This window comes from Globicephala melas, chromosome 7 (genome assembly GCF_963455315.2).
Source record: "Globicephala melas chromosome 7, mGloMel1.2, whole genome shotgun sequence".
Lineage (NCBI taxonomy): Eukaryota > Metazoa > Chordata > Mammalia > Artiodactyla > Delphinidae > Globicephala > Globicephala melas.
Window position 1 is genome coordinate 59,806,449 of NC_083320.1, and position 19,308 is coordinate 59,825,756.

At 38.8% G+C, this 19,308-nt stretch overlaps 1 protein-coding gene across 1 annotated transcript in view; it reads right to left on the reverse strand.

The window, feature by feature from the left end:
- Window positions 1-3,838: 3,838 nt before the first annotated feature.
- PDK1 (pyruvate dehydrogenase kinase 1) overlaps window positions 3,839-19,308 on the reverse strand; it is a 33,883-nt gene continuing 18,413 nt past the window's right edge. The window contains exons 9-11 of the mRNA XM_030851878.3: window positions 12,403-12,513; window positions 8,877-8,990; window positions 3,839-6,536 (exon numbers count right to left, since the gene is read on the reverse strand). Coding sequence (XP_030707738.1) covers window positions 6,396-6,536; window positions 8,877-8,990; window positions 12,403-12,513 — 366 coding nt within the window. The 3' untranslated portion in view covers window positions 3,839-6,395. The remainder of the gene's footprint in view (window positions 6,537-8,876; window positions 8,991-12,402; window positions 12,514-19,308) is intronic.

Below are 19,308 nucleotides of genomic sequence, written 5' to 3' on the forward strand. Positions count from 1 at the left end.
TGCTCTGCGGCATGTGGGATCTTCCCAGGCCAGGGCTCGAACCCGTGTCCCCTGCATTAGCAGATTCTCAACCACTGTGCCACCAGGGAAGCCTGGAAGGTCTTTTTTTAATCTAATCAGCCGCTCTTTTGATTGGAACATTAATTCCTTGACATTTAAAGTAATTATTGATAGGTATGTACTTATTGCCATTTTAGATCTGGTTTTCCAGTTGAGTTTTGTAGTTCTTTGTTCATTTCTTCTCTTTGTTTTTTCCTTCTGTGGTTTGATGGTTTTCTTTTCTATTATGCTTGAGTTCCTTTCTTTTTAGTTTTTGTGAATCTATTGTATGTTTTTGATTTGTGGTTACCCTGGTTTTACCTACTTGCTTTAGACTGATAGTCATATAAGTTCAAACACATTCTAGAAAAGATCTTTCTTTTCTACTCCCCTCCCCCACATTTTGTGATTTGGATGTAAAATAGGACATCTTCACGTTTATCCTTTTGCTGTTAATTGTAGTTACCACTTTTACAAAATTTGATTGTTTTGTAGTCTGTGTATTGGTTTACTTAAGTGACCTTTGATCCTTTGATATATTTACCTTTCCTATTGTGATTTTTCCTTTCCTATAGATTCTTACTTTTGTATTTAGAGAAGACCTTTCAAGATTTCTTTCAGGGTAGATTTGGTATTGCTGTATTCTTAGTTTTTGCTTGTCTGAGAAATTCTTTTTCTCATTCTGCTCTAAATGAAAATCTTGCTGGGTAGAGTATACTAGGTTGCAGGTTTTTCCCTTTCAGGACTTTGAATCTATCATGCCACTCCCTTCTGCCCTACAAAGTTTCTGCAAGGAAATAAGCTGATAGCCTTATGGGGGTTCTCTTGTAACTGACTTTGTTTTTCTCTTGCTGCCTTTAGAATCCTCTTTTATCTTTAACTTTTGCCATTGTAATTATGGTATGTCTTGGTGTAGGTCTGCTTGGGTTCATCTTGTTTGGGACCCTCTGTGCTTCCTGCACCTGGATATCTGTTTCCTTATTTATGGCTGAAAACTTCCCAAACCTAATTTCTTCAAATACATTTTTGATCCCCTCCTCTCTAACTTCTCCTTGTGGAACCCCTATTATGTGTAGGTTGGCACGCTTTATATTATCCCATAGATCTTGTCTGTTGCTTTCATTTTTTTTCCCATTGGTCTTTCTGTCTGCTGTTCTGATGGGGTGATTTCCATTATTTTATCTTCCAGATCACTTATTCATCCTGTGTTATTTAGTCTGCTATTCATTGCTTCTAGACTGGTTTTTATCCTGGTGATTGAATTGTCTAATTTTGATTGGCTCCTCTTTAGAGTTTCTAGTTCCATGTTACAGTGATCTGCATTTCTATCGATACTCTTTCTTAATTCCTTCAGCATTTTTATTACCTCCTTTTTGAACTCAGGGTCTAGTAGACTGAAGTCTGTTTCATTAATTCTTTCAGGAGATTTCTCGTGTTCTTTTAATTGGGAGTAGTTCCTCTTTTTCATTTACTTAACTGTTTCTCCTAAAATCAGAGACAGAAAAAGTTATCTACTGTGGTCTGGAAGGGGTGTTTTTATGTGGGAACATCCCTGGGTAAGACTGTGAGTCCAATATTTTTGGTGCAAGGGCTGGTTTTGGTATGGAGGCCAGTCACGTATTTCCTTATGGCCATTATTCCCTTGATAGTGGGTGTGATTGGTGTTGTGGTGTCCAGAGCCTTCACTTGGGCCTCCTCTTTGCTCTGAGGCTCCCTGTCAGGGATCGGGTTTGCTGCCTGGTTGTTGGGAGTAGAAGCCTTGAGGATCAGGTTTGATAAGGCTTCATCGCCCTGAAGTGTGTGCTGTGTCTCAAAGGAGATGATCGCTGAAGCAAGTGAGGCCCCTGTGGTCACAGCAAACCTATGTGCTGCCCATGCAGGTACGTTCAGTTCTGCCTGGAAGCAGCCCAAGGTCGCGTCGCTTTCTCCGTTACGTTCATCCCAGACCTAGTACTAGGCTGTAGTATGGGGTGGGCTGGTGCTGTTGCTGCAGGAATGGAGGTGTTTGTGCTGCTGCCTGGGACTTGGGCTGCCTCCATGACAGGCCTCTCCCAGGACCTGTCCGCCCTAGATCTGGCCCCAGGTTACAGTGTGGGGTGGGTGGAACTGGAGAGCTCCCACGGAGAAACAAACTGCTGTGTATTCCTCGCCAGGGACTGTCTGCACAGAGAGATGCGTCTCTGTGGCACCACTGTGTGTGTGTGCTGGCAGTGGGTTCCAATGCTGGACCTGTGCCCCGCTGTTCACGTGCTGACAATGAGCTCTGAGATTTGGCCTAGACCATACCCCAGGCCCTCCAGGCTGTCTCCATGCAGTTAGACAGAGTCCTATCCCAGGGCCTATCTGCCCGAGATTCAGCATCTTCCCACTGTGCATTCTAGCAGCCCTGCTCTGCACGCCTTTGGGACTGGGAAGGGCAGGAGGTGGCAGCTGTCAGTACTGGTCTCCCTCCGCCCTGATTGCTAGGTAAGTCAGCATGCACACACTCCCTGCAATCAGAGTCCAGGCCACTCCAGCCTCTCCCAGCAGACCTCCCAGCAGGCAAGGGGGCTCCCCAGAGTGAGAGCCTGCCCGTGGGGACCTTTCCTCCTTCACAGATCCCTCCCAGGGGTGCTGGTCCCATCCTGATGCCTTTTTTTTATGTGTTTGGTCCTACCCAATTACATGGAAAATCTTTTCTGCAGCTTTAGTTGTGTAAGAGATCTTCTGCCAGTTTCCAGTTGGTTTTACGTGTGAATTGTTCCACATGCAGGTGTATTTTTGATGTGTTTATGGCGGTAGGTGAGCTCCACATCCTCCTACTCCACCATCTTGATCCTCCTTCCCCCAAATGGTTTTATATCTATAATAGTATAGAATCTCATGGCCACCCAACTTTATGGTCATCTCATGTCATAAATTTGAAAAAGCTGGCAGTCTTGTCTCTCGCTATTAAAAGCCTATGGTTAATGACTGCTGAAGAAACGTGAAGAGTGGGTAGTATATACCTAATTATTTCCAAACGTGTAAACAGAACAAAAGGTGCAGTAATTTAAGAAAGCCAGGACTAAGCAAACCAGCAGTGCGTTCTTTTTTGCCATACATAAAATACTTCACGCCACATTTTTTCAAGTGCATTCAGTTTGACTATAAGAAAATTTAATTTTGGGGGCCAGAAGTTAATCATATACAGTATTTGCAAACCAGCTTAACTCAACCCTGATTACTCATCTGTTTAAAACTTCACATTTATGGCACAGCAATTGAAGATGCAAACAAATTGATTTTTTTTTTTTTGGCTTCCTTTCTGATTGGCTGTTCACAAGGCCACAAAGGGACCCTAACACTAGTAGTCTGTTTCCCTGGTTCTTTACCTATGCAGTCCTTTTACGGAACTTGTTGGCTTTAATAATGAAGGGAAGATTGATGGCCATATCCCATTCATCAGGAACAGGACAGGAACCTGTCTTTGACTAGAGGAGTTTAATTTTGACTTTCGGCTGGTACAAGCACACAGTAATGCTGGTTAACTTAAGGCTTTTCCTATATTACTTATATTGTGAAAAGTTATTCAAAGAGTATACTAACATAACCTCTTGAAAATCACATAAGAGAAGATGTTCATTTATGCAGTAAGTCAGTCATCTGTGGCTGTTTGGATAATGAAAATCTAGCATAACTCAAACCATACAAACGACTGCCTGCTTTGGCGATTAGAATATACACGGTGGAAATCTAAACACTTCCTCTACCAAGCATAGTGAGGTGCACTGTGAGCCACGTAGCTTCGACTTTTTGAATGTTTACAGAAAGCTGACCCTTGATGATGAAAGAGACCTTTATTTTAAAAAACAATTGGTCAATTTATTTTCAGAATAAGAGTTGATCCATGTTTTCAGTTTATTGCCATACACAAAACATTTTATAAAATAATAGGGTAGACTGCCACTTCAACATCTTCATGTAAAAACTTCACAGTGCAAGAAAGTGATTACCATTAAGTATGAAGACATCTAAAGCCAGCTAGTACTTTAAGTACAGGGCAGAATACTTTTTGTGATTCTTCCTAAAAAAAATGTTGGCATATTCATTAAATGCCCAGGTTACAAAAATCACTTAGTATCCATTTCTTATCTTTCAGTATGTTTTTAAAATCTACATGGCATCATATTAAATGCTGGTGGGGGAAAATAGTATAAGAATCTAAAAACTTTTCAAGTAGCACAATAATTTAAAACCAACTAAGAGAAAGCATTGCCCCAAATATTTCTGTATGTAACTTTGTGTCCCTTACCACAGTAACAAAGTGAAAAAGCCATTATACCTTAAAAAGAAGCTAAAGGAAAAGATTTCATTCTTCCTTTGAAAATACAATTTCTTAGCTCTTAAATAAAGAGAGAAACTTTAATTTTGTGTGTGGGTGGGTGGATCATTAAGTAAAAACATCAAATTTATGTCAGTTGTACAAATGTCTCATTTAGGAAAGAAAGTGAATACTTTGATTCAAAGGATTCGAAACTATTTCATCATAAGAAAAGTGTAATTTTAAGCTAAAAAAACTGTGACACACTGAACTAATATAAATCATCCACTAGCATATCCTATTGTTTATCATAAAATCCATAGTTAAGGAGTAATAGGTAAAAGATCTTTTTCCAACATTTGGTCACATCAGCTAATCAGCCCTGGGCAAACCCCACACACCCCGAGTTTCAGGATCCTCATCTCTCATGTGAGAGTCCTGGGCTAACGGCCCTTTAACATCCCTTCTAATTTACAAATTTGTATAGCACTGTTAAGCTTACATAATCCTTTTGAGAATGAGCTGTTTCAACTCAATGTATTTACCAGATAAAGTTCCCCATTTAAGTAGTAAAGCTGTTCTTTAAACATTTAAAATCTTACTTTAAAATTTATTTTCAGTGTACTTCCCTGTCACCTTAAAAGATGAGGTAAGACTAACAACTTAGTCTCCTGACTTTCATGGTCTCTTAGACCAGGCAGTCTAAGAGACAGTGATCAGCAGATACAGCTTAAGCCCTCACGCCAATTCTGGGCAGCTTTGGGCTATACTCTGAGTCTCAAAAACGAAGATGATACCACCTGTTTGGTATCTCTGTCTTAAAGCCTAACAGAGTTATAATATACTGAATATACCAAAAATTTGTACATTATAAATTAACATTCGAATGCAAACATTTGAATGTGATAAGCCCAAGGTGACTTTTTCCTGATAAAGTATAGATATTTTTCATAACATGTTTTTTGTCAATACCTGTGCATTTACGGTTCTAATCCTTTGGTTACCTGACTCTTCTTCTGTAGCCAACTTGTCTCTTGCTTCCAATTATGCTTCTAATTGCACCAGAGTCTAGAAGTCTGACCTTTCAATAGGTGAAAACCAAAATATAAAGATCTGTTATGTTAGCAAATGTGGTATCATCATTACTCACTTTAAAAGCGTGGCTTCCTAACTAGGTGAGGCATCAGACTGGTCTAGGAAGTGTTATAAAAACTGAGATTCCTGGGCTCCAGCCGCAGAGTCTGATTCTGTCTGGAGTAGGACTCAGAAAAACTTTCTCAAAAGCACCCCCCAGGTAATCTCAACAATCTTTAGTACAGTTTTTGCGACTCACTCTTCTGCCCTCAATTTCTTAAATTCAATTTAGAATTTTAGCAGCTGTTAGGTTTTAGTATAAAAATTTCCCATTGCATTAATCATAAGCATATTCAAAGTAGATTGCCCATGATCTTGGTTTAGTTCCATAGGAAATCAATCATTACAATCCTTTGCAATAAAATTAAAACACGATAAATTAACTTCAGAGTGAAGACAATGCATGTAGATGCTGAAAGGTGGCTGGTTCTACACTTAACAGGGCAACTGTTTACTGCTTTAATTGTAGTCAGTCATGTAAATCTGTAAATCATCTTATTACATCTGTCATTACTAAATAAAGGCTGGCAGAACTCCTCTAAAACAGAAAGATGGCTAACTGACTAATCGATATTAAGGAAATGTTTCTAGCAGACATAAAAGTATTTCTTAAAAAACTACAAAACTACACAGCTTCCTGTAGAAACCCAAAGACTTCTACGCTTCTGAAGTCTACTGTAAAGAGAAAGTTGACCAGAACTACAGTTGTTTAAAAATGTTCAATTAACTGTGAAAATTTAAGTGTAAAATAGGTACAACTTCATCCTTTAGGAGATTTAATGGGCATAAGAGGAATTTAACTTACCACTTATTCTATCTACCCAAACAGTTAACTGTGAAAACGACACATGAAGTATTTGGTATAGTGTAGTTCTGAACACCATCCCTTCCAAATTTAATAAAAAAACACATCTGGATTTTCCAGGGGTCCCAAGTGTGTCTAGGCACTGCGGAATGTCGTCATGTCTTTCGGTTCTCTGCTGGGAACACACCAGTCGTCAGCCTCGTGGTTGGTGTTGTAATGCTTCCAGGCAGCTTTGTTATATACCGGGAGTCTTTCTATTGATTCTGTTGACAGAGCCTGAAAGTCAAAGCAGGACCTAAATCAGGCATTTTTTTGGAATGCATTATTTGAGAAAATCTACAGTGGCCAAAAGGTTACTACAAATTAAACAATACTTCATTGGATTTGTATTTTATCAAGCATAAGACCATCTACATACATTTTAAAATAGAGCACATCTTTGAAACGTGTTATTTACTAAGCCCATGGCAACTGCTTGATGTGCATGTTGAGTTTATTGCTTGCGGTAATTCTCCAGCCAGCCTGGGAGCTGCTGGATTGAAGTTTGACACACGTGTGACAGACATTCTTATAAAACATGACAAACAGAAGTTGGTTAACTGAAAAAGTCAGTTAAGTGTAAAAGCATAAAAATTCACATATGTACCTTAACATATGTAATTGTACAATCACTTAATGAAATCTGGGTTTGATCCTGTGTCTTCTCCTACATTAAAGTCACACTAATTTTAGTTACAGCATGATTTCTGTACATGATTTCTGCATCATGCATAGCTGACCCTCTGTATCACCCCCCCACCCCCGCATGCATACCAAAGTCTGCCCATGCTCAAGTCGCTTATATAAAATGCTGTAGTATCTATGTATAACCTTTAAATATCCTCCTGTATACTTTAAATCATCTCTAGATTAATTATAATAGCTAATACAATGTAAATGCTATACAAATGTGACGTAGATATTATGTAAATAGTTGCTGATGTGCAGCAAATTCAAGTTCTGCTTTTTGCAACTTTCTGGAATTCCTTTTTTCTTCGAATATTTTTTAGTCGTGTTCGGATCTATGGATATGGAACCCAGGGATACAGAGGGCTGATTGTAATTTCATGTTTCCAACATATTATCACAATTAATTCACCGTTCTATTTCAGCTTCCTGTGTATCACTGAGATAAACTATGTTCCTCATTATCTTCAAATTAGGATATTTTGGTAGGATTTCAAACTTAAGCCACAGGTATTCCCCAAGATGTAGAAAATATTGAACTGGAAGTTTCATTCCAATAATAGGAAGGAAGGACCTTAATTATTCTATAAGACTTCATGTATTCTATTTTTTTCCAAAATGGAGCTAGAGACCTTTCACCTATACATCATATTCTCTTTATGCTGGAACTCCTTGATCTATAGACTCAAACAAAAATGTTACATTTGATGATAAAAAGGGCATCATGAAGGCAATGTTTTTAAGTTCCTCACAATTGAGATGGTTTAAAAAAAGATAATTATCTTGAAAGAACTTAACCTTTTCAGACAATTTTTACTTTTTCTAATGTAAAGTCTTTAGCATTTCCTATAAAATAGGTGCCATCTAGTGGCCAGAACAAGAAACTAGCGTCGCTAAAAAATTAGGTACCAACAGCCCACCGCTGAACTAACCCAGGGCTTTCTATCCCTGTAATTTATACTGATTTGTCAGATAAACACAGGGAACAACCCAGGCAAGTCTGTTTCCACCAGGTGAGCTATGTGCTTACCAAGAGTCACCTGTAATTGTTCCTAAATCTGTTAATATACTTAAATCTGTCATTGTAATTTAATCTAAGTATTGCTTTTAACAAAGCACAAAAAATGGGCGGGGGGGGGGGTTCTTTGAAAACTAAGATGAATGTTTCATAAAGACTCATGAAGGAAAGCCACATAAAAATTGCTGTCGGGGCTTCCCTGGTGGCGCAGTGGTTGAGAGTCTGCCTGCCGATGCAGGGGACACGGGTTCGTGCCCCAGTTTGGGAAGATCCCACATGCCGCGGAGCGGCTGGGCCAGTGAGCCATGGCCACTGAGCCTGCGCGTCCGGAGCCTGTGCTCTGCAACGGGAGAGGCCACAACAGTGAAAGGCCCGCGTACCGCAAAAAAAAAAAAAAAAAGATAAAAATTGCTGTCAAATCAGAAGACAACTGTAAGGAAATGCATAATAATCAACAAGGATTATGCACTTGGCTATTTCTTTGATTAAAGAAACCAAAACAAGGTATTGTAAGTATAGCTTCTGCAAGAAAGACAATTGAAACTTCAATCTGCAGACCCATATGCAAATGAAAGGCCTCAGCAAGTACATCAAAAGGCTGGTGAATCAATGTCAATTCATGTGTCTTATCTTACAAATTTAATTTTAACATAAGTTTTTGAAGCCCCACTTTAACCCAGTTTTTTTTCTATTAACAAAGCCCTGATCATTATAGTCGAGCGTTTCTTACCCACAGTCAAAGAGATCATTTGTCAAAGCAGAGGAGATCCTTGTTATAATAGCACGAGGTAGAAGAAAATTTCATTACAGTTAAATGCTGGCATCTTATAATCAAAGAAGTATCATTAAGTCCAGAAGACTATAGTCATTACCTTAATGTAGATAACTGCATCTGTCCCATAGCCCTCTAGGGAATACAGCTTTAGGTCTCCTTGGAAGTACTGTGCATAAAGGCGTGATATGGGCAATCCGTAACCAAAACCAGCCTGTTTGATGAGAAAAATGAAATTCTATTCGGAAAGCCACACACTGAAATACTTCTCTAATTAAAATAAACGTTATTGGAGTATCCCAGAGCTATCAGAGCCCGCATCTAAAAGATCAGTTAATACTTAAGTATTAAAAATGATCAAGCTGCAGCCCAGTTGAGTACTGCATTAGACGGCTTCCCTCTGGTCATTTAAAATTCCTCATTCGTCTTATTTGTATAAAATGACCTGTGGGGGTCTAGAAGAAGCACGTTTCTCTTCTTTCTTGCCCTGCTCCAGAGCATCCCAATACCGCTTTCGGTGATACTACATAAAACATGGCCTCTCTCGGGAGCAAGGGTAGAAAGAGCCTGGTGGCAGCCTAACATGATATATGTCATGGCCTCACACCATGAACTGCAGCCCGTGTTCTGAACCTGAAGAGATCCCTAATAGTTCTCTTTTAATTCTCACTGACAGGTCACTTACCCTGCTTAAAAATCTTTGAAGCACCCCAAAACCCTCCCCACCCCCATCATCCAGACCCACTGCCTAAAAATCCAAGCTTCTAAAAAAGAGCTTTCAAGACTGTAAGATCAGGTCTGTCCACCCACTTTCCAGTCCAGCTGAAGTAAATCTCCTCCTTAGTCCCTCAAACAGATCATGTTATTTTTCACATCTGTGTCTGTTCATTCTGTTCCCAGTATCTGGAATGGCCATCTTTACCCGGATAAATCCTACCAATTCTTTAATACAAAGAAGAACATTTGGATAAATGTAAAAAAGGGTCTTATCACCAACTCAGATGTTCAATGACATTCCATATAGTACTTCAGTAAAGAGTGTATGTGGATTCAGGAATCTGCTATTAACAAATCCAGGCTCTGGCCTTATCTACCTCTATCATTTATTACTTGATTTTTTTAAACCAGAGTTTCTGTTTACCCCTCCAAATCAACTATCCATTCTCCACATTTCTCCTTGCCCTGGGAGGCTGACCTGAACAGATGTCAGTGGATTTCTGTGCCCTCTGGTTCCAGTAGGTCTAGCCAATGGGGAACCCAGTAGGAGTTCCAAGGGAGTCAAGTCAGGGTATTCATCCCCTGCTTCTTTCTCACTGAGGTTGCTTCCCCTGGGCAGGCTGGGTCCCTGGAGAGTAAGCAGCTGCTCTGCAACTTTCCCTTCTGGGTTCTGCTAACTTCTCCTTCTCCCCTTGAGTCAGGGTGGTGACAGCTCTGCTGCTCCTAGCCAGGATTCCTGTGCTGTCCCACCCCTATTTCTATAATTTGTCTCTTCGTAGATAAGCCTTCCTTGGATTATAATTATAATTATCTCTTTCCAGGTGGGGCCCTGATTGACACATTAAGTGGCTCTAGAAATGGCCCCAAGAAAACTGCATGAGCAGGTGGCTCAGGATCCCATGGTACCTGATCTACTTTATCACTGCCTCTCCCTGAACCTACCACACCTGTGGACCCATCAGGCTTCCCCTGTAAGTAGTTAACATAAAAGTAAAACAGCATGGGCCTGGTCCACTGCTGGATCTACACAGTGTCCCACACCAGCCAAAGTGGACTGCCTTTTCACTACAGCCTCTCTCAGGGCCGGGCCTGAAAGACAGGAGTGAAAGCAAATCCTACCAGTGGGTGGAATTCTAAGTGGAACACCTACATGGACCATGGGCAGTGGCAAATGGGCTGGCTGGTCAGAGACTTGGAAAGAACAAAACTGGATTAACAGAGAAGGTCTGGAAGAGGGAAATGTGGACAGTCCTCTCTGAACAGGCTTACAGCATGAAGACATTCCATCCATGTAGATGCCCACCGGAAGGCATCACGTGGAGGAAGCTCTCAGTAATCAGGTATGACCTGATGACCACTCCTGTGGAGGTCAAGCAGCCTTTCCCCAGCTGCGCCAGTGCTTGCCTACTGGGTCCACTTACAAAGGGGTCATGACATCAGGAATGAGGCTATGTAAAAGCTTAACAATAGGCTTACCCTCGGTAAGGCTGTGTAGGTGTAGGGGCAGCCTGCGCCACATCAAGCCTCCTGTTTTCTTAAAAATTCAAGTAAATTTTGCATCCTAAACAAACACTTACATGGCATTTACTGTGTGCCAGGTACTATAAAAAGCATTTTAGATATATTAACTCAATCTTTATAATAATTCGATTTTTTTTTTTTTTTTTTTTTGGCCACACCACGCTGCATGTAGGATTTTAGTTCCCCAATCAGGGATCAAACCCGTACCCCCTGCAGTGGAAGCACGGAGTCTTAACTATTGGACCACCAGGGAAGTCCATAATTCGAAATTTAAAGCCGGGGAAACTATGGTATTGAAAGGTCAAAAATATTCCCAAGGCTACACAGCTAGGATGTAGTAGAGCTGAGAATGGACCAGACAGTTTAGATTCAGAGTCTGGACTAGTACACTATGCTGCTCTCCACAAAAATTCTACAATGTCTGTTCACTACAAAAGCAGCATATCCCTTTTCTCCACTTCTTAGAGTAAAATCAGAATCTAAGAAGATACTGGTGTTTATCTGACCTTTTCTGTCCCACGGCACATGGATGCCTACCCATATCTCAACTTGAAAAGCACATTCCTAGGGCAATCATTTTAAAAGTTTGGTAAGACATGAACTGTATTACAGTTGTAGCTACAGAATCTGTGCTGTGTAAGTAGAATGTGCTGTGCAATTAGAATGAAGTCCTTTTAGTAACTTCCTAGGAAAGAGTCTAAAATAGACCCATCTTATACTGTTTTTAATCACATTACAGTATAACTCCAGTGTATATGCCAGAGAACCTTCAAAGCCCAGAAGAACAAGAGTTTTTCCAGAATTACAGGTAAGAGATTTGGCAAAGTGCTCTTCTGGGTGTTGGAGGACCATGAATGAGTCCATTCAAAAGCTAACCTTATTAAAACTTGAACATAGGTGACTATGATCAGTTAAAAAACCTATTAACGCCATTATCATTTGAGCCATTTTCAGGTTGGCAAATAAACTGATCAGAGCTCTAGTCATACTTCTCAGTCTCAAACATGTAATCTTTCTAATTACAAGTACTTGAGGGGAAAAAAAACCCAAACACTGAAGATTAAACCAAGTACTAGTAAAGCTGGTAATTTAGGCTTCACATTAGAGATAGTATATCAAAATGTGGTTTACCACATGGAAACTACTGACACACCACTATTAACCTTGGCAACAAGAACTCTAAAACCATACTCCTTGTCCTATGCTCTTATCATTTTAAAAAAGAGCATTTTTAAAACTACAAATTTAGAGGAAAGTGGGGTTTTTCCCCCCTAATAGCTTCATTTCGTCCTTGTGGTGAAACCTACACAATGGCTTAACTGATTTATGTGGTAAATTATTTTATGACTAGTCACAAAAACCTGCTTCACAATTTCTTGATCACATACCAAGGGCACTGCTCGGGACGTCTCAACACGAGGCCGGGGTGCAGTTGAATACATGTAGTTGAAGAGTCGGTCAATTTTCCTCAGAGGAACACCACCTCCTCGGTCACTCATCTAAGGTAATAAAGGATCATGGCCTGTCACCAAGTCCAAGAAACAGCAAAATACCAACACATGCTGTGTCACCATTTAACTGCTGGCTGAAAAGCTCTGCTTTCCAAAATGAATACCACGTGATACAAGTTGCGAATGTAAACATTTCCATCACTGCTGGACTTAACCCCTCTAATATGTAGAATTCTAAGACATAAGGAACTCCACTGTAATACAAATTTCAATGCTGTGGCTTTGTGTAATTATTGCAGTCACACTAATGATGCAGTACAGCACACAATGGGGCAAAGGCTTAGCTTATCTTGGATGTAACAATAAATTTGTAATTCCTTTCTAACAGGCAGTTTGGCAACCAGATGAAACATGCATGTACCCTTTGACACAACGTTTATCCTGAGAAAATAATCCGAAAAGCATGCTAAGTACGTATGAGAATGTCCATGACAGTACTGTGTAGAACAGCTAAAACTGGATTACCACCTCAATAGGGGGCTATTTAAGTAAACTAACATACATTCTAAACAGAATACTATTTCGCCACTAAATATTAGGTAGAACTGTATGTACTGGCATGAGAGGCTCATAAAATATTGTTAAGTAGCAAAAAAAAAATGGAGAAGCATTTATGACATTCTAATTCTGCAAAAATTATAAAGAAGTCTAATGAAATATAATTGTCAATGGAATTATGAGTGACTTTCTTCTTTTGGGGTTTTAGTTTCTTAATTTTTTCCCACAATTACCTCTGTTATGGAAATAAAAGTATAATTTCCATTTTCAGGGAGGAAAAAAACAGAACCATTTCATTGTGTTTTAGAGTCTCATCTACAAGTAATTTCACAGCACAGTCTCCCAGACAACTCTGTGGTGAGTTATAAAGGACACAATTCTTTACATTGTTCTTATGTCATTTTCCAACTCAAATCATATGGTAGATTGAATTTAGTGATTTATTTAGATTGTCTTCATTGTTTTCCTTCAGTTAACATGGACTTTTTTCCTAGCTATCGTACAGCTTATCTTTTAATCTACTTTAGCCATTTTCCCTTGTCACAAAATCTAAATTGATTCTATCTATAATATTAACATGGTTGTGATATACAAACCTGCTTTTAACATGTGTATAGATATACAGATAAAAACTGTATGGAATGATATGTATTAAAAAGCCAATTTGAATGGCTTACAGCTGAGTTTTTATATAGTCTCCAAAAATATTTATGTGTACATCTATTACTCTCACAATGGAAATTCATAGCTATTTTAATTTTTCAAATACAAATCTGCTTTGAAATATCATTTGAAGACTGGCCTCTGATGTCTATAATTAGATAACTACAGTATAAAAATATACAAGCACTTTATTAAGAACTTATATATGTAGCATTATGCTTGAAATTGTTCTTGGCTATGAATTCAAGCCCTGTGAAGAGATTTATTTTAGTAAGATGAATGAAGGGCTCTGGGTATTTTCTGAGATCCATCAATTTGTTAATTATTCATCCTTTAATTTAATGCTCTGCTGCACATTTACTGGTAACATGAGTCAAGTGTGGTTCTATAAATATTAAGTAAACAACACATTAGATACTAAGATAAAAAGGTACACTTCAATAAATATTTCCTGATTTTCCTTAACCTTTTGGTCAGAAACACTACAGCAATCCAGCAGGTCTGAAACAAGAAGTGATTTCTAGCCGTAGGTTAGTATGATAAAAGCAGAGTGGAAAAGAAAGGCCAGGGGTGACTGAGAAGTGTCGTCTCATTAGAGGTGGAGGGGTAATCTAAGCCATGGAATATAGTTAAAAATTGATAAAGGTAACTGCTTTTGCTTTGCAGCCAAAAATACAATAAACTGGAACCAGTACATTTTTGAAGTGGTCAAAAGAGTTTCCAAGAGAATTGTAACAGGTATTATAACAGAACCTGAGTTCTTTGGGGAAAAGGGACAGAGGGAATAACGGAGAGACAGACAGACATGTTTGGTCTGCATATATTTAAGACAAGAAGAATGGCACTCTGATGACAAATATATTGCGAAAGAGATGTGAAAATTGAAAAACTCTAAAGATTATTTGAAGAAAAAAATCAAGAATCATAGAAACATAAGCCTACATCAAGGAAAAGGAAAGAGATTGTGAAAGAGAAGGGCAGTGTAGAGTCATGTCAACAGGAAGGCAGAGGAAGAGAAGTTTGCCAATTACTTTGAAAATTTTCTCCTCAGCGCATGAAATCACCACCTCTCAATGTCATCTGAGACCTGCCATCCCTAAAGTCCTGTTTCCCATAATACTAGGCTCCCTGGTCTAATATATGTGGATTTTCGGGTCCACGGGAAATGAACCACTACTAACTTGATGACAGTTCTGAAGGCAGGAAATTTACTAATCTTGAATTCACCCATAGCTCCTGAAGTTTCTTAGTCAACAGCTTTTTAACGTCCGGTTTGTAAAACTGCCAACAGTGAATGAACCAAGACATTTAAGTTTTAATTTATAAGACGTGGCTATAACACTTATGTTATTTACTGAATATAGACCAAACACCAAATCTGAAACAGTAGCTAGACTTGTAAGTCAGAAAAAAACAATTCTTTCGCAGGATTTTTAGCAGAGGGATAAAAAGTAAAAAAAAAAATGTCAATAATTTCAACAAGCTAAAAGAATGGGGGGCAAAAAAATCCAGGCCTTGATCCTGAAAATTCTAGAGTAAGTGATGGGGATGAAAGCTCTACTGAAGAAAATTAAAGCAAGCATTTAACATGGAAAGCGCTAACAAGAGCAGATGCAGTCATGTGACCTGGATGTGAGGAGAGCCTGATATAGCTAAGGACTTGTACAGAAGCTTCTGGAACAGTCTGTTCAAAACCCTTATAAGCCTTTCTTTTTTTAAACAGCTTTATGGAAATATAATTCACATACCATACTATTCACCCATTTAAAGTATACAACTCAATGGTTTTTAACATACAGGCATACCTGTGAGATATTGTGAGTTCAGGTCCAGATACCACAGTAAAGCAAATATCACAATAAAACGAGTCACTTGAGTTTTCTGGTTTCCCAGTGCCTATAAAATTATGTTTACACTTATCCTGTAGTCCATTAAGTGTGCAACAGTATTATGTCTAAAAAAATGTACATAAACATTAATTTAAAAATATAAAACAAAAAACAATTAGAATATCAAAGATCACTGATCGCTATAATAAACACGATAATGAAAAAGTTTGAAATATTGCAATTACCAAAATGTGACACAAAGAAATGAAGTGAGCAAATGCTGTTCGTAAAATGATGCCCACAGACTTGCTCAACGTAGGGTTGCCACAAACCTTCAGTTTTTTACAATAATGCTGCAAAGTACAATAGAGTGAAGCGCCATAAGACAAGGTATGCCTCCATTCACAGGTATGTACAACCACCACCAGTCAATTTTAGAGTATTTTCATGAAACCACGGGCTCTTTACTGATTACACTCCTAAGCAACCACTAATGTATCTCTTGTCCCTATGTATTTGTCTATTCTGGACTTTTCACATACATTAAATCATAATGGGTGGCCTTTTGTGATTAGTTTCTTTCACTTACCATATTGTTTTCAATGTTGTAGCATCCATGTTGTAGCATGAGCCAATACCTCATTCCCTTTATGGCCAAATAATATTCCATTGTATGGATGTACCACATTTCTGTTGATCTGTTCGTCAGCCGATGAACATCTGGGTTGTTTCTAGATTTTGGCTACTGTGAATAATGTTTCTATGAACACTCATGTATAAGTTTTTGCTTAAATACCTGTTTTTCAAGCTTTTGGGGTATATACCCAGGAGTGGAATTGCTGGGTTATTATGAACCTGTCTTTATACCAGACAGACACAGAGTCCCTAAGCAAAGCCTGTCCCCCAGCACAGAACGAGTCACTGATGAGTGCTGAAGAGCTCAGTGAACCTTGATCCATACAGTGATGGATGACCACGAGTAATGGAAAGCAGCTGCAGACAAGCATGCTAAAGCACAGGAAACACAAGCAGAAAAAGGGACGAGAAAGACCATGCTGCAGCACAACTGATGCCCCAAAGCGGAAGACATATGGGATTTATTCTGAATCAAACACACCCTAATAAGCAAGTAGCCGACACATAAGTAACCAAAAAATAGGCACACGTTAGCATCTGGAATGGAAAAAAGTGACACGTTCACATTACCTTTTCAGCAGAGAATATTCCCATATATTTATTTGTGCCTCATTCTTTTATATGAATAGCCAAGAGGGATAAACAGAAAAAAGGAATTCAGAGGAAACAGTACAGAGAGCTGAAGCATTTTAATTTTTAAAAAAATAACTAATATCACTATCCTCTGAGTGATTAAAAAAAAAAGATGAAACCAGAACAGAATACTACAAAAAAAAAGGAATAATAAAAAATAAGTTCCTGGGAAATTTATAATAGAAATAAAATTCAATAGAGGAGTTGGGAATTCAAAGTCAAAGAAATCTCAAAGTAGAATGAAAAGTTCAAGATATAAAAAACAAGAAGAAAAGATAAAAATCAGAGGGCCATTTCACAAAGCCCAACATCTTTGAAATATGACTATCAGAAAGAGAAACAGTAAAGAAAGTATTTCAAAGAAACAGTGGAAATTCTAAAGGACCCAGGTCAATGGGTACAAAAAGGCTCACATCAAGTCACATCATTATGAAATTTCAGAACAGAGCTGAAGATCTTAAAAACTTCAATTAAACAAAGAAAACAACAAAACCTGTCACTTATAACTGGTCACATACAAAGGAACAGGAATTGGAATAAGCATAAGTCTTCTCAAAAGGAATAGCAGGAGTGACGTCAGCAGAAACAGTGGAGAAAGGACCTCCAAAAAGTCCTCCATCAAAGCACCAAAGCAAAAACGCAAAAATTGTCAGGACTCTGGAAATTAACCAAAGGCTTGTAGCAATCTGGGGAGTATTGACTCAAGAAAAACAACAATGAGCTTTGTGGTATTTTAACTTGGCTTATTCCCACCTCCCATTCCCCCACCCATCAACAACTTGCAACCAGAGTTGCCTGGCAGCCACTGGGAAGACTGTCTTTCTCTGACCTGATTCTGTGCTCCCCAGTGCGAAAAAGTCTTCCGTGCACGTACCCCGCATCCTCAAACACTTGTCAAAAACACTTAGAGGTAACTAGTTAATCTGACAGCTGCCTGAGGCAGTCTACAACAGTTAAGGCAAATAATAGGCTACCCAAAAAACTTAGTAGGAAAAGCTAAGGAATGAGATGTCCACAGGGGCTTAGAAAAGCTCAAGGATATCCTGAAATCTAGAAGGTCATGCTCATGCCCAGGGCTATGTTCAGGAAGAACCTAAGAGGGTCCTAATCTTTCACCTCTGACTAACCTTGAGGCTCTGTACAAGCAGAACCTGAAGGTTAATTCAGAGTTGTCAACTGCCTGGCTAAACATTGAAGGTGTGCCCCAATATGCACACAGAGTCTCTTGACAAAGACTGGGAGAAGGCATTTAAAGAAACCTCGGTCCAATCATTAGTTGACCACTAAGCAGAAAGCACACACAACAAAGGATACAGACATTACAGAATTAGTTTTATAATGAAAAGTCACCAAACAAACAACTACCACCAACAACTTTAGGGACCTGGAAAGTAACTGATCTTCAGAGTTGTTGCATCATATATATATTTTTTTACATCACACCCAATTTTCTTTATTAATATCTTACACTAATATGGTACATGTGTCACAATTAAAGAACCAATTAATTGTTCATTAATTGTTACGTGATTATTAACTAAAGTCCACATTTTGTTCACATTATGCCTTTTTTCCATAACAGGACACCCCATTACGTTTGATTGTCAGGTAAATGTCTCCTTAGGCTTCTCTTGGCTGTGATAGTTTCTCAGACTTTCCTTGTTTCTGCTAACCTTTCAGAGTTTTGAGGAGTTCTGGAGAGTATTTCAGAGACCGTCTCTCAGCTGGGATCTGTTTGATGTTTTACTCATGGCTTGACTGGCATAAAGGGTTTGGGGAAGGAAGACCACAGAGGTAAAGTGCTCTTCCCATCAGGGGTTCCTACTATCAACATGACTCATATTTTTAATCCATTTACATTTAAGGTAATTATTGATATATGTACGTTCCTATTACCATTTTCTTAATTGTTTTGGGTTTGGTATTGAAGGTCTTTTCTTTCTCTTGTGTTTCCCGCCTAGAGAAGTTCCTTTAGCATTTGTTGTAAAGCTGGTTTGGTGGTGCTGAATTCTCGTAGCTTTTGCTTGTCTGTAAAGCTTTTAATTTCTCCATCAAATCTCAATGAGATCCTTGCAGGGTAGAATAATCTTGGTTGTAGGTTTTTCCCTTTTATCACTTTAAATATGTCCTGCCACTCCCTTCTGGCTTGCAGAGTTTCTGCTGAAAGATCAGCTGTTAACCTTATGGGGATTCTGTTGTGTGTTATTTGTTGCTTTTCCCTTGCTGCTTTAATATATTTTCTTTGTATTTAATTTTTGATAGTTTGATTAATATGTGTCTTGGCGTTTCTCCTTGGATTTATCCTGTGTGAGACTCTGTGCTTCCTGGACTATTTCGTTTCCCATATCAGGAAAGTTTTCAACCATAATCTCTTCAAATATTTTCTCAGTCATTTCTTTTTCTCTTCTTCTGCAACCCCCATAATTCGAATATTGGTGCATTTAATGTTGTCCCAGAGGTCTCTGAGAGTGTCCTCAATTCTTTTCATTCTTTTTCTTTATTCTGCTCCCTTTCTCTTCTTTGT